Consider the following 15,022-nt stretch of genomic DNA (forward strand, 5'->3'; position numbering starts at 1 on the left):
TGACTTCTTGTTGTACACATTCTTTGTTAGCTGGAATGCCGTTTCCATTTTTCTTGTTCTTGTTTTATTTCCTTCTTTATCTGAAGCATTGGGCTGGATGATTTCCCCTAAATATTTGAAATTAGAAACCTTCTTTATCTGGCCATACTTTGTAATCATATTGTTCGGTGCCTCTTTTACATTGGTTAGGTACTCTGTCTTTTCAAAGGAGATTTTCAGTCCTGCTTTTTCTGCTGTTTCATTCAGAATATTGATCTGTTTGACTGCTTCTTCCAAACTTCCTGCCAGAATCGCTAAGTCATCCGCAAAAGCGAGGCAATCTACTTCTAATCCATCCTTTATTCTTCCTAATCTGATTTTTTGTATTCCTTCTTCAGTCGTTTTCTTCCTCCACTCTCTAATAACTTTTTCTAACACACAGTTGAATAGGGTAGGTGACAACCCATCTCCTTGTCTTAATCCTGCTCTGATTTTCTTTATATTGTTTACAGTTTATTAAGCAAGGTTTGAACGACCAATCGGAGCTGACGCCCAGGCAGATCGTGCGAATCGATTAATTCCATTTGCAGTAGATTTTAAACGGGCCTAAAATTCATGAATGCGCGGAAACAAATCGAAAATACACCCGTACTATAAAACTGAACACTCGTTTTCAAAAATCTAACATCAGTCGGATTTTACGTGCAAAAAACATGTTGAGTGAGTTTTTTAACGCACTCCACTTCTGTGTTTCAAACTTGTGGGAGTCGGTTCAAAAGAAGATACACAAGTATGTGAAATTAATGGTCGTCCCGTTTTGTGCGAGCTTTATCCGTTGCCACGGAGTAAGCAAGATAGTTTGAAAGACAATAAAAAAGCTATAACGGATGAGTCGTCGCACAGGTCAACGTAAGTCTACATCGGTCCAATGTCCAAATTTTGGTGAAGTTGGGAACCAGAATGAAAAATGCTCCTATCACAGCACAAACAAGGCGAATATGCCCCATCAGAGTTAGGCGTGAAAGAGAACAGAACTAGCTTTTCGACTTATCTGGTAGCTTCAGGGACATTTAAATCAAAACATCTTGACATATTCGCGCTTTTTTTTTTCGAGTTAACCCTACTTCCCCAGCGCAGTGAGATCTCATAGCTGCAAGGCGTTCGCACACCTGTATCTTGCAATTTATAGGTGAAAAGTCCCTCATACTGTGCACAAAATCCAGAAGATTCGCCAGCCACAGTAAGTAATATATACTATCACGTGGCTGAAAAGGATACAAGTAACAGCTTAAAGGTTCCTCTGGGCGGATAAATTTTCTCGGGGTTGATTTGGTCCTGAGAGACGCTAAAACAATGTTTCGTATATCCGAGGGGGGGGGGGGGGGTTGATTTTTTTTCCCCCAAGGTAACCGTTCTCCCCCCCCCCCCCCCCCCCAAATTCAGATACTGTTTCAAATATGGTGAAGGGGTGTAAGAACAAATAGACAAAAATTTATGTGCTTCTGGAGAGTGGGATGAGTCTACGATAGTAAGTATCTGGGAGTCGTGGTGTGTCTATAATAGAAAGTATCCCAGAGTGGAGATACATGCATCCTAAACTTTGACACGTTGTGTAATATTACACGACGTGATAAATGCTATGTTGGACGATATGATGGCTTGTGTCATGTTGTACGAAATGACATCATGTAGCATGTTACTTTACTTGACACGGTGCATTATATGCATGACGTGGGTACTAATCCTAACAAGTAAAAATGTGCTAACATGTCAAGATGTTTTATCTGTCAGGTAATTCGAAAAGCTAGTTCCGTTCTTTCATATCCCTAACTCTGTCCAGGACATATTCGCCTTTTTGTGCTATGATAGCAGCATTTTTCAAAAATTTAAAAGTGCAGTTCTTCTGAAGAATTCACAGTTTTTAAGGGTTCCATACGGAGAAATTGGAATGTAGCTGACTGACCTCCGAAAATGCTCGGTCTTCCAGATTTGCACCTCGCTAAGCAGAAGCGTTTTCCCGCTCGGAAACGAATATTTTAACAGTTCAGCTGATCTCAATACAGTCATATTTAAGACAATAACTGCTTTTTCTGGAATGGACCATTTAGACTGACTCGAGAAAAAAATGTTACTGGTCCCGAATCAGACTAAGAAACACATTGTAACTATAGAAATGACTTTCACGATTCCACTAGTGTTCACAGAGCAGATAACTTAACCCCCTGATATTGTACGGGGGTAAGAGTGTTAAATTCAGGATTTAGGTAAAATACAGTGCCTCCCTACAAATTTGAAACAGATAGTGGAGACACAAACGTAAATGTCTGTGAGAAGACAGTCATTCTTCACTAATGACAGCAGTCTAGACACAGGAATAATTCGTCAACCACAGACACACATCCCTGATCAGATTGTACGTGCGACAAGGACAGCAAAGTGGAAACACAGGAAAATTTTTGCCGGTAGTGCAAACAGGTCACATGGCAATCCATTAACATTTTTAACCATCTTATGGGGTGGTTAAGCTGTTATAGAAACAATGTGGGCAGTATTAACTAAATGGCAATTTTGTAATTTGACAAATGCACATAAAGTTATGTATATTATTAACATTTATCGTCGACATGATCTACGGAACATGGAACCATTTAACTAAGCCTGGGATTAGTTAATGTCTGCTACACCTGTGCCGAATACTCCCGTACTAGTAGTATATTACGACTGCTGCTCTGGCAACTGTTGAGGATCATTATGTCTAAAATTACCGATGTTTTTGGTCACACCGCTTCTCTGAAAAGCAACCACCAAATGACAGGAAATCACTCTTGGCTATGCATACTTGGTCCCAGGTAATGTAATTCAAGAAAGAAATTTGCAGGCGATCACTTCCTGTTGCGCATTGTTCCTCGCTTTCAGGTGTCATTCGAATTCTCAAAATACGAAAACGACGAGAAATTGCGCAGTTTTGGAAGTCTTTTGTGGTCGCAACGAATCTCTGTGGGTGCCACAAATGTACTGCGCCATCAGTGCGATTATTTGAAGGCATGAAAACAATTTGTATCCATCTGAAAACTGTCTCTCTGGAAAACCGTCATGATGAAATTGAGCAGAAGACGAATCACAGGAGTGATAGGCGACAATCCCAGCAGCTGGACTGTATGTTAAAATTTATCTCTTGTAACTAACATCAATTCTGTGACTAGGACACTAGTTTTAAAATATCAACAGAATTTATTTTTGTAAAAAAAATAGATTGATATTTCTTGTATATTAGTTTTGTGATATTGATGACATTTAAATAGAGCTTAAATAAACTTTTGTACGAGGACGAAACGTCAACAAGATTATCTCCCGCCACCGCTAAATTTGACGCGATGGATACAGGTGGCCGATATAACAAAGCACTTATAGTTAACTACGAAACGGAGCAGCAGCTCATTTGATCTTGAAAAGAGTCAGCAGACAGTAAATGCGAAAGCGCTGTATTAAGTGTGGAACCAGATAGCAAGACACCTCGCATTAGGTACAGCAAATTGATCATACTCACCAAATTTACTGTCTCATAAGGTCGATTTCCCACCGGTACTGCCACAAAGTTCACTAATCACTGACACTATTAACAAACACAAATTTATTAACGCACACTTCACAAACACAATAAGTATCACAGAAGGAACTTCACAGAATTGTTGTGGAGGGAACGGATTAAAAAAAATAAAAAAGGGTTTTCACATTTATCTAAGAGATCAGCATTAATATAGAACCGTTGAAAAAATATTTTACAATATGCTGACTTTGGATCATTCTGATTTAGTAACTGCGATATTATTATTTCGTGACAGCTTGCAAAAATTTTGTAATTTTAATAAATTTTATTGCGGTCTCCTATATTATTTTATAAACACAAAAGGCCATAAGTAACGAGTCCACGATAGAGCTGACAGCCGATATTTTCACATCTCGGTCACACACTGCGATCACTTCTCTACCACGCGTACTCACATCCAAACGAGTTCTACAGGTGCTCCTTTGACGCAAATCATCGCTGCCGCGCTCACCAGACGGGAATATGCAACGCTATCTATGATGTTGCAGTGGAAGCTCTTCGAGCACATGGAGTAAATCAGGCTAGCCAACTGGTCGACGAGTTTGAGTTTAAAAACAGATGAACAACTTTGTATACAGTTAGACCAGCAATCAGAGAGATTGATCAGTAAACAGCCTTGTATAAATACATAGTATTACTTGACACTTGCTCTCTGTATTTATAGGTTACTAATAAACTACTGGTGTTTGGCATATTGGTTAATTTGTCTTCAGTGCTGCTTCTCGAAAACCAGTATTGTGCCCCTTTGAGAAAATATTGCTGTTTTGTTGCCTTAAATGATTGAACAATAAACATTTCGTGAAGCGTATTGGGTGCAACTCCGAAGTGTATAGAACAATCCATTACAATGTACTCAGTGATACCACAGTCTCATACGTCGCTAGGTTGCAGCTTCAGATGATCTTTGGTATTGTAATGTATTGGATGATGATAATGTGTTTTCGGTGTGAACAAAGTGTTAGGGAGGATGTGTTGTGATGTAGATTGGGTATTTCCAGCATTAAGGAAACCTTCTCGTCTTTGGAATGTTGCTAGTACGGTCACACTTTCTGCTGTTGGAATGTTTAGTAAATTAATTACAGGTTAGTTTTACCAGAAGCAGTAACATGACTTTATGTTTTTTGTAGTCATCACTATGAATAAAAGTGGACATTCACGTCATGGTGACAGATTAGTATATAATAATTGTACTTTAAAAGTGAGGATGTTTTGTGAACGTTGCATGTGTGGATTTGTAGCATTGTGGACTGTCAAGACTGTCAGAACAAGTTGTACTTTAACTATGACCCATGGGCCGTTTCTGGGACGGCAGATTGGCGAGAGACTTGAACATATCTTTTTTTTTTTTTTATCTTCCTCCGAAGTAGTTGTTCCGTGTGCTCTTAATTCGAAATTATTATTGTGTGTACTGTTAATCCATGAAGCATGAAGGCATTCTGTGTTCACTATTTGTTATAGCATTTTATGTCTTTATTATAAGTTGATAAACAACTAAGTACTGCAGTGTTACACCATAGCTTATGTAATCAGTCTAATGATATTTTCAGAATGGCTGAACACCACAAAGGTCTACAACCGTGACATCTTGATTCACGCACTAGAGAACAGACCACCCACTGTACCACTGATAACAGTTTCAAATCACTATTCCTGCTTTGATGATCCAGGCGTATGGGGTGCGTATAGTCTTTAAAAGACTTCTTTTTCAAGATTATTCATGTTTATCTATGTCAAAAAATGCATTGACTAAAAAAACTGTGCATCCTTTTGAGCACTCTTGGAAAATCTCCTCACACTTCATATATGATGTCATGTATGAGGTAGGCTATGCACACTTGCTAGGAAATGTTGGCCTTTAGACTTCTATGAACCTGATAACCATCCTTTATTTAGATTTTTTTAATGTACTGTAGTGATGTTTCATGTATAGGCAATGAATTACACAAGTTGTTACATCAGCTACCACCACATGTTAAAACTGGTGCAGTTGAGCATAATATGCATTTTCCACAAAAGGTTAGTCAGTCACATAATATTATACCTTTAAATTTTCACGGTCATTGTAACGCTATTGAAAGCTATGAATTCTCTTGGCGCTCTCAGTTGCGTTTTGTGCTGTTGTTTTTTATATACTCTATTAAAATAATTCATTAGCAATCTAGAAAGTGTGTTAAGTTATGCTTTATGCAGTTCTTTCCTGAGTTGTCCCTCTTGAAGTTAATTTAAAACTCAGAGCCTTTGCAATTAAACAAATAGTCCCATACAGTGAGCCATAGTTTCAAAAAGTAGAGGAAGAATGTAAGCTGCTTATTCAAGAAAAGAATGACAGTATTATTGTAACAGGCTAAAAGGCAAGTTTATGAATGTGATTTGCTATTTTGTTGTTTGATTCCCTACTGATAATCTTACTTTTTGACAAGTTGTTATTCGATCTTTTTGCTTCATTTGATCTGCTTCCAAAATATGTAGTATCTTCTGGCCAGAGGGAAGTTATTGTTTTAATGCAGAATGGAAGTGGTGCTCATTGTGGCTTTAGTAATATGAGTTGACTCTTACATTTTCATGGTAAATTGTGTGAACTTTTGAGTAGGGTACAATTAGTCTTCAGGACAGGATTAAAAATGAATATATTGATTGAAAACACGTAGGACTATTTCATGCACAGGAATACATTGATAAAAATTACAGAGGATGCAAAAGAAAGTAAGCAATTTCAACTACTCAGATCACTATACCTATCACCCATGCATTTCTTTGTATGAGGTTATGGAACCAACTTTGTGTATGGGTCTTGAAAATAGTTTCACTATCCTAAATACAAATTTTTATGAACTTCCATTTGTGACTCCACAAGTATCAAAATGTACAATGTGAAATGAATTATCACTCCATGTAACCAAGGATAGTAAAATATAATAGCCATAAAGTTGTTGTTGTGGTCTTCAGTCTAGAGACTGGTTTGATGCAACTCCATCCTGTGCAAGCTTCCTTATCTTCAAGTAACTACTGCATCCTACATCCTTCTGAATCTGCTTAGTGTATTCATTTCTTGGCCTCCCCATATGATTTTTACCCTCCAATACTAAATTGGCGACCCCTTGATGCCTCAGAACATGTCCTACCAACCGATCCCTTCTTCTAGTCAAGTTGAGCCACGAATTCCTCTTCTCCCCAATTCTATTAAGTACTTCCTCATTCGTTATGTGATCTGCCCATCTAATCCTCAGCATTCTTCTTTAGCACCACATTTCGAAAGCTTCTATTCTCTACTTGTCTAAGCTATTTATTGTCCATGTTTCATGTCCATACATGGCTACACTCCATACAAAAACATGTAGAAAAGACTCTCCCACAGTTAAATCTATACTCAATGTTAACAAATTTCTCTTCTTCAGAAACACTTTTCTTGCCAGCATTGCCTGATTTAATTAGACTACATTCCATTATCCTCCCTTTGCTTTTGTTGTTGATCATCTTATATCCTCCTTTCAAGACACTGTCCATTCCATTCAACTGCTCTTTCAGGTCCTTTGCTGTCTGAGAGAATTACAATGTCATCAGCGAACCTCAAAGTTTTTATTTTTTCTCCATGGATTTCAATTCCTACTCCAAATTTTTCTTTTGTTTTCTTTGCTGCTTGCTCAGTATACAGATTGAATAACATCAGGATAGACTACAACCCTGTCTCACTCCCTTCCCAACCACTACTTCCCTTTCATTTCCCTTGACTCTTATAACTGCCATCTGGTTTCTGTACAAATTGTAAATAGCCTTTTGCTCCCTGTGTTTGACACCTGCCACGTTCAGAATTTGAAAGAGATTATTTCAGGCAACATTGTCAAAAGCTTTCTCTTAAGTCTACAAATTCTAGGAACGTAGGTTTGCCTTTCCTTAACCTATCTTCTAAGTCATAGGGTCAGTATTGCGTCAAGAGTTCCAACTTTCCTGTGGAGTGTGAACTGATCTTCCCCAAGTTCGGCATCTACCAGTTTTTCTGTTCATCTGTAAAGAAGTCGTGTCAGTATTTTGCAGCCAAGACTTATTAAGCTAATAGTTCAGTAATTTTCACACTTGTCAACACCTGCTTTCTTTGAGATTGGAATAATTATATTCTTCTTGAAGTCTGAGGGTATTTCACCTGTCTCATACATCTTGCTCACCAGATGGTATAGTTTTGTCATGACTGGCTCTCGGAAGGCTATCACTAGTTCTAATGGAATGTTGTCTATTCCCGAGGCCTTGTTTTGACCTAGGTTTTTCAGTGCTGTGTCAAATTCTTCATTCGGTATCATATCTCCCATTTCATCTTCATCTATGTCCTCTTCCATTTCTATAATATTGTCCTCAAGTACATTGCCCTTCTATAGACCCCCTACATACTCCTTCCACCTTTCTGCTTTCCCTTCTTTGCTTAGAACTTGTTTTGCATCTGAGCTCTTGATATTCGTGCAAGTGTTTTTCTTTTCTCCAAAGGTCTCTCTAATTTTCCTGTAGGCAGTATCTATCTTACCCCCTACTGATGCCTCAACATCCTTGCATTTGTCTTCTAGCCGCCCCTGCTTAGCCACCTCCTGTCAATCTCATTTTTGAGACATTTGTATTCCTTTTTGCTTGCTTCATGTACTTCATTTTTGTATTTTCTCCTTTCGACTAAATTCAATATCTCTTCTGTTACGAAAGGATTGCCACTAGCCCTCGTCTTTTTACGTACTTGATCCTCTGCTGCCTTCACTATTTCATCTCTCAGAGCTACCCATTCTTCTTCTACTGTGTTTCTTTTTCCTGTTCCTGTCAATCGTTCCCTAATGCTCTCTCTGAAACTCTCTACAACTTCTGGTTCTTTCGGTTTATCTAGGTCCCATCCCCTTAAATTCCCGCCTTTTTGCAGTTTCTTCTGTTTCAATCTACAGTTCATAACCAATAGATTATGGTCATTGTCCACTTCTGCCCCTGGAAATGTCTTACAGTTTAAAACCTGGTTCCTAAATCTCTGTCTTACCATTATATAATCTATCTGAAATATTCCATTATCTCCACGCCTCTTCCACACAAAGAAACTTCTTTCTTGATTCTTAAACCATGTGTTAGCTATGATTAAGTTACACTCTGAGCAAAATTCTACCAGGCGGCTTCCTCTTTCATTCCTTACCCCCAGTCCATATTCACCTACTATGTTTCCTCCTCTCCCTTTTCCTACTCTCGAATTCCAGTCACCCATGACTATTAAATTTTCGTGTCCCTTCACTATCTGAGTAATTTCTTTTATCCTGTCATACATTTCTTCAATCTCTTTGTCATCTGCAGAGCTAGTTGGCATATAAACTTGTACTAATGTGCAAGACATGGGCTTCGTGTCTATCTTGGCTACCATAATGCGTTCACTATGCTGTTTGTAGTAGCTGACCCACACTCCTATTTTTTATTCATTATTAAGGCTACTCCTGCATTACCCCTGTTTTATTTTGTATTTATAACCCTGTATTCACCTGACCAGAAGTCTTGTTCCTCCTGCCACCGAACTTCAGTAATTCCCACTATATCGAACTTCAACCTATCCATTTCCCTTTTTAAATTTTCCAACCTACCTGCCCAATTAAGAGATATGACATTCCAAGCTCCAATCTGTAGGACACCAGTTATCTTTCTCCTGTTACCCATAAAGTATGTAAAATAAATTAAATTGGCTTTTACATTCTTTGTAATTCTTATTAATGTATTCTTATGCTTTAAACAGTTACAGCTCTTTGCAATTAAGATATTTATTTTGAATTGTGCTGTATATTAAATTGTGAATATGTGGCTGCCAAGACAATGATTTGAAATAGATACTGTTGACAAAACCATAAGTCCTTCTTCCGTTTTGTCCCTTCCTATCTGTTCCTTCCATTCTTTGTTTCTAACTCCTACTTCTTCCATCGAATTCATTCCTACCACATCCACGTAAAGACTCTACCATATTTATTTGCTATCTCTTTGGTTTCCTTACATCATTCCAGTAATTTTGGAATCTTGTACAAAATCACTTTGTTTTCCTGCCACTGTTTTTCCAACTAATCAGTCACTAATTAAATCTTAGCCAACTGATGAGGAAATCCGGGCTAATCTGGAGTGGCGTGGCATTCATTTTATTTGACATGTGCAGAAGGGTCGCAAAAACCAACGCATCAATACTGGTGCCTTCATTCTGGCTTCTCCCAGAGAAGGTCAAGGTTATGTGCTACAGATGTGCCATGAAGCCGTACATCCCTCCACCTATGTGTTGCTTTCAGTGCTTACGTTTTGGGCATATGTCTTCCCACTGTACGGCAGACCCTTTGTGTGGTGACTGTGGCCACCCATTCCATGAGGGAAGCCATTGTGTTCTGCTGCCTGTGTGTGTCAAGTGTGCTGACCGCCACTCCCCTCACACACCAGATTGCCCGGCTTACAAGACAGAAAAGAAGATACAAGAATACAAGTCCCTGGATCGCCTGTCTTACACTAAGGCTCGCCAAAAGTATGAGACACTCCATCCGGTGTCACCATCTTCAACTTTCGCATCTGATACTTCCTTTCCTCCTCCTCCTCCTCCTCCTCCTCCTCCTCCTCCTCACCCTCCTCCTCACCCCAGCCCCGCCCCACTCTCCCTTCCACCTCCCCTGCAGTTCCCGCAACCTCCAGTCAGGGAGTCACTCCCCCTCCCCGGCTGAAGAAGTGCCCCTCCCCCCCCCCCCCCCCTTCTTCAGCATCTGCTGGTGATCGGGCTCCCTCCCAGGAACCCTCTCCCTGACGTCTCACAGGCCAGAAACCTCTCACCACTACTCGGCCATGAGGCACACCATCTGTGCGCCCCAAGGTCGCCCACTCTCTTTTGGTTGCCAATCTTGCAGACGCCTGTACTCCCCCTGTGTCCTGCCCTCCTCCACCTCAGTAAGAGAAGACAAAGAAACTTAAATCCCATGACAAGGCACCTCCGGTGCCCCCCTGCAAGTGCCAACTCCCCTCTCGCAACCTGAGTCTCACATCTTATTTATGGATGTCACTCCATCCTTGTAGGTGACTATTACTGACAAAGTGGCCTGACCTCCTCCTCAGCTCCTTCATGCCTACCTCGGACTCACGCCACACGATCATCCAGTGGAACTCCAATGGATACTATTGTCACCTATCGGAAATGCAATGACTTGTCTCCTCTTATTCTGCATTCTATCTTGTTCTCCAAGAAACACGTTTCCATGATGACCACTCTCCAACTTTCCGTGGTTATCAGGCATTCTGTCAGAACCGTGCTGGCCCTGGGGTAGCCTCTGGTGGGGGTCTTCACTTTGGTTCGCTCTGATGTTCTTAGTGACTGGAACCCCTATGTACCACCTTGGAAGTGATAGTGGCTAGAGTGCAAACGACTTCGGCAATCACCCTTTGCAATGTCTACCTCCCTCCAGGTCAGCCACTTGATTATGATGCACTATCTACCTTAATCCAGTAACTCCCGCACCCGTTTCTCCTCCTTGGGGATTTCAATGCCCACCATCTACTGTGGGGGAGTGTCACTTCAACGGGTCGGGGTATCCTAATCAACCAAATTATCATGGACTTCGATTTGTGTCTCCTCAACAATAGTTCCCCTACCACTTCAGTGCTGCTCATGGCACCTAAAATGCTCTAAAATGCATACCTTAAGAGCTACGAGCACTTCTTCAATAGAAGAGATGTGTTTCACTCTAAGATGAAGAAGTGCACATAGTTTTAAAGTATGCATTTTAGACCCCATGCTTACTAGACATTCTTTTCTTATTTTGTTCAATACTTCCTCGTCCCAAAAATATGGAAAGCAAAGGCCTTCCAGTAGAAAAGATCTGTTCCATAATATCAAAGATGAACAAGTGCTCTTACTTCTTAAGATATGTGTTTTAGAGCTCATGTTTACTGTACATTTATTGCTCATTGTGTTGTTTATTCTGATGGACAGTTGTTCCCCGCGGAAGCACTAAGCACAGTAGGAAATTGGTTGTTGCATAGCATCGCATTGGTCAGGCAAAAATTAAGTAGTCGGTGTACTACTCCACATACCAGTCATGTAGGGGTGAGTCAGAGAAGTTGCAGCCAATGTAAGTGCAGTCAGAACCATCCATAGTAAAAATGGGGATGGAATGTAGTGACCAGAAACTTTCTGTGGTATGTACCAAGGGAATACCACACTCATGAAGAGATTCATGGTAGCAGAGCTGCATAATGTCTGCTACAGCATTTCTTGTAGAAGCTCAGTGTAAAGAATGTGTTACTATGTCTTTATCCCACAGTGGATGGTACTTAGTGATACTATCGACAGTTTCATTGCCCCTTAAGCCTTGATGCCCCTTTAACAATAGCATGGTGAGTTTCTTGTTGTGGTGCTAGAGCTGTGTCAAAATTATGATTGTATATTTATTAAAGCATTCAGCATATTTCGGTCCTAGTATTGCAGTGAGCTCCATTGTAAGGACCCAGGCTGCTGGAGAGAGTTGGAATTGACTACTATGTCATGTCTGTTCATCACAATATATGCTGTCAACACCATCTGAAGGACATGATCCATCTTTGTATAGATGGTCCCGTCCACTTAAAAAATCCTTTAACTGTTGCAAGTCCATAATAGGTTCAATGTATGGTGTGGTACCATTTCTGTTTGATGACAATTACAAACTGTCATAAGATATTTGCTGATGACAGAAGTTTCCTTACAAACCAGTGTCTACCTGTGAAACATGCCTTTGGCAATGGCCATATCCTCATAAACAAAGGGTCGTGCCCAAATAGTGCGTGTTTAAGTAGATATTTGGAGCCAATATACTGTTGTCTGGGTTTTGAATAGCGTTAGCTTTGAGAGGAAGAGCATTCAGAGGTTGACTGCAGAGTGCTCAAGCAGCATCTTATCACATTATACTGGCATCTGTCGAGCATTTGTAGGGCAGAATCAGTGGCCAGCCATGGCAACTGCAACTGTAGTCCATATATGGCTATGTTAGTATACAATATAGCTTAAGACACACTCTTGAGTTAGCACCACGTACAAACCTCCCATAATTGAATGCATAATATTAATTTCCTTACTTCAGAAGTATGGACTAAGTGAGTTTCTGATTGATATTGGGACAAAGGTATTTGAGAACTTGTTGGACCAGAATGTGAAAAGAACCCAATAACACCGTTCATGGTTCTTGTAATCTGTCACATTTAAATGCAAACGGAAATATGGGTAGTGATATTTCTAAGGAACCAAAACCCAACCATTCCTAAAACTTTTCTGTAGCAAGAGACATAAATCAAGCCCGTTGTATTCGACAGCGTATTCTCCCATTGGTTGGTGAACCTTGCTGTAGCTCACAGTTGGGAAATGGTAATTAATTCAGATTGGACAGTTGGTTGGCTGTCATGCCCACAAAAAATGCTGTGCAGAAACTGCAGCAGAGTTGGTATATGATGGCTGCTTTCAGAGGTGGCCGTGCCTCGTATTGCATAAACGTGTACACTGGACTCGCATTCGGAAGGACGATGGTTCAATCCCACGTCCGGCCATCTTGATTTAGGTTTTCCGTGATTTCCCTATATCACTTCAGGCAAATGCCGGGATGGTTCCTTTGAAAGGGCACGGCCGATTTCCTTCCCCATCCTTCCCTAACTCGAGCTTGTGCTCCGTCTCTAATGACCTCGTTGTCGATGGGACGTTAAACACTAATCTCCTCCTCCTCATAAACCTGTGATGGAACTGGGATAGTATGTGCTGGGTGAGGGACTTGGGTAGGTCTTGGGCCTGGATCTTCCACTGAGGATATGACCTGTGTGGCAAGGGGTTGAGAACAGGAGTGGCGTAGGGATGGACTAGGGTATTGTGTAAGTATGGTGGGCGGCATAACACCATTTCAAGAGGAGTGGGAAGGATTGTAAATAGGATGACCCTTATTTCCGGGCACAGTACATACAAACATACATTAATACTTGTTCCATAGATCATGAATACGAAATTTTGTGATGATGTGTATCATGTCACTTTAACATAAGTTTTCTTTACACAAAATAATTATTTTAAATTTTTTTTTATAGTTATTACTTCATATCTAAAAATTCATCTGTTAAGTAGAAGGAGTTGTCATTCAGTAATTCTTTTGATTTGTTTTCTGCCAGGCTTTTAATGTCGTTTGGCAAATTACCAAAGATTTTTGTGGCAGCATAATTCACCACTTTCTGTGCAAAAGTCAGATTTAATCCAGACTAGTAAAGATCATCCTTTCTTCTTATGTTGTAGCTATGCACTTCACTGCTATTTTTGAATTGGGATCAATTATTAATAACAAATTTTGTGAATGAATGTATGCATTGGAAATATATTGTGAATATCCTGAGTTCCTTAAATAAATGTCTGCAAGGTGATCTTGGGTGGGCTACAGCTATTATTATGATTACACACTTTTGTGCAATGAATACTTTTTCTCTTAATGTTGAATTACCCCAAAATATGATGCTGTATGAAAGCAGTGAATGAAAATAGGCATAGTAGGCTAATTTACTGATACGTTTATCACCAAAATTTGCAATAACCCTAATAGCATAAGTAGCTGAACCTAACCATTTCAGCAGATCATCGATGCGTTTCTTCCAATTCAGTATCTCATCAATGCATACACACAGAAATTTTGAATATTCTGCCTTAGCAACATACTTCTGTTCAAAGTATATATGGGTGATGAAGGGATTGCTGCTTTGCAGCAGGTTCTTGCAGTTGGCAGGAGGATTAGGCGTGTGGGAGTATATGGTGCACGAAATTTGTCTGTGTACTTGGTTTAGGGGATAGTGCTTGCCTTGGTGAGACTTTTGGCAAAGTGGGCAAGGCATTTCTCGCAATTGTAGATGCGCTGTCCGCAGGTTAGAAGACTAAAGGGAAGGTTTGTTTTGTGTGTATGGGATGACAGATGTCAAAAATATATACATTGTTGATGGATAGTAGGCTTGATATTGGCAGACGTTGTAATGTAGACATTATGACATCATGATGGTTAAAATGAAATCATGACCAGACATTGTTAATGTTTACAGTTTCTTCTTCTCCTTAATTATTAATTAAAGCAACAGTTGCGGATACTATCAATGGACAATAATCTTACTTTGAAAGCAGACATATCCTTTTTTTTTCTTAATGGTTGCATTTTTAGTGAAAACTATTTATAGTTCTGCTTTTCAGTTTTGTTTCTTTTCTTTCGATTTACTAGTTAAGACTGTAAAAAATACAAAATTCACAATAAAGACAAATTCAAAGCAAAATAAATCATTGCATCTACGTAATCATGAATTTGGCACTCCTATTTCGTAAAGAAAAAACTTGTCCAAAAATGCAGGATTGTGTAGTATGCTGTAGGAGACCAGTGGAAAAATTTCTTTGTTTAAACCACCACTTTTACTGCTGATGTTTCTAACAAGGGAACC

At 39.7% G+C, this 15,022-nt stretch overlaps 1 protein-coding gene across 1 annotated transcript in view; it reads left to right on the top strand.

The window, feature by feature from the left end:
• The first annotated feature begins 4,174 nt into the window (after positions 1-4,174).
• LOC124615486 (tafazzin) overlaps positions 4,175-15,022 on the top strand; it is a 36,586-nt gene continuing 25,738 nt past the window's right edge. Inside the window, exons 1-2 of the mRNA XM_047143423.1 lie at positions 4,175-4,668; positions 5,134-5,262. Coding sequence (XP_046999379.1) covers positions 4,554-4,668; positions 5,134-5,262 — 244 coding nt within the window. The 5' untranslated portion in view covers positions 4,175-4,553. The remainder of the gene's footprint in view (positions 4,669-5,133; positions 5,263-15,022) is intronic.

Source organism: Schistocerca americana, chromosome 5 (genome assembly GCF_021461395.2).
Source record: "Schistocerca americana isolate TAMUIC-IGC-003095 chromosome 5, iqSchAmer2.1, whole genome shotgun sequence".
NCBI classification, from domain to species: Eukaryota; Metazoa; Arthropoda; class Insecta; order Orthoptera; family Acrididae; genus Schistocerca; species Schistocerca americana.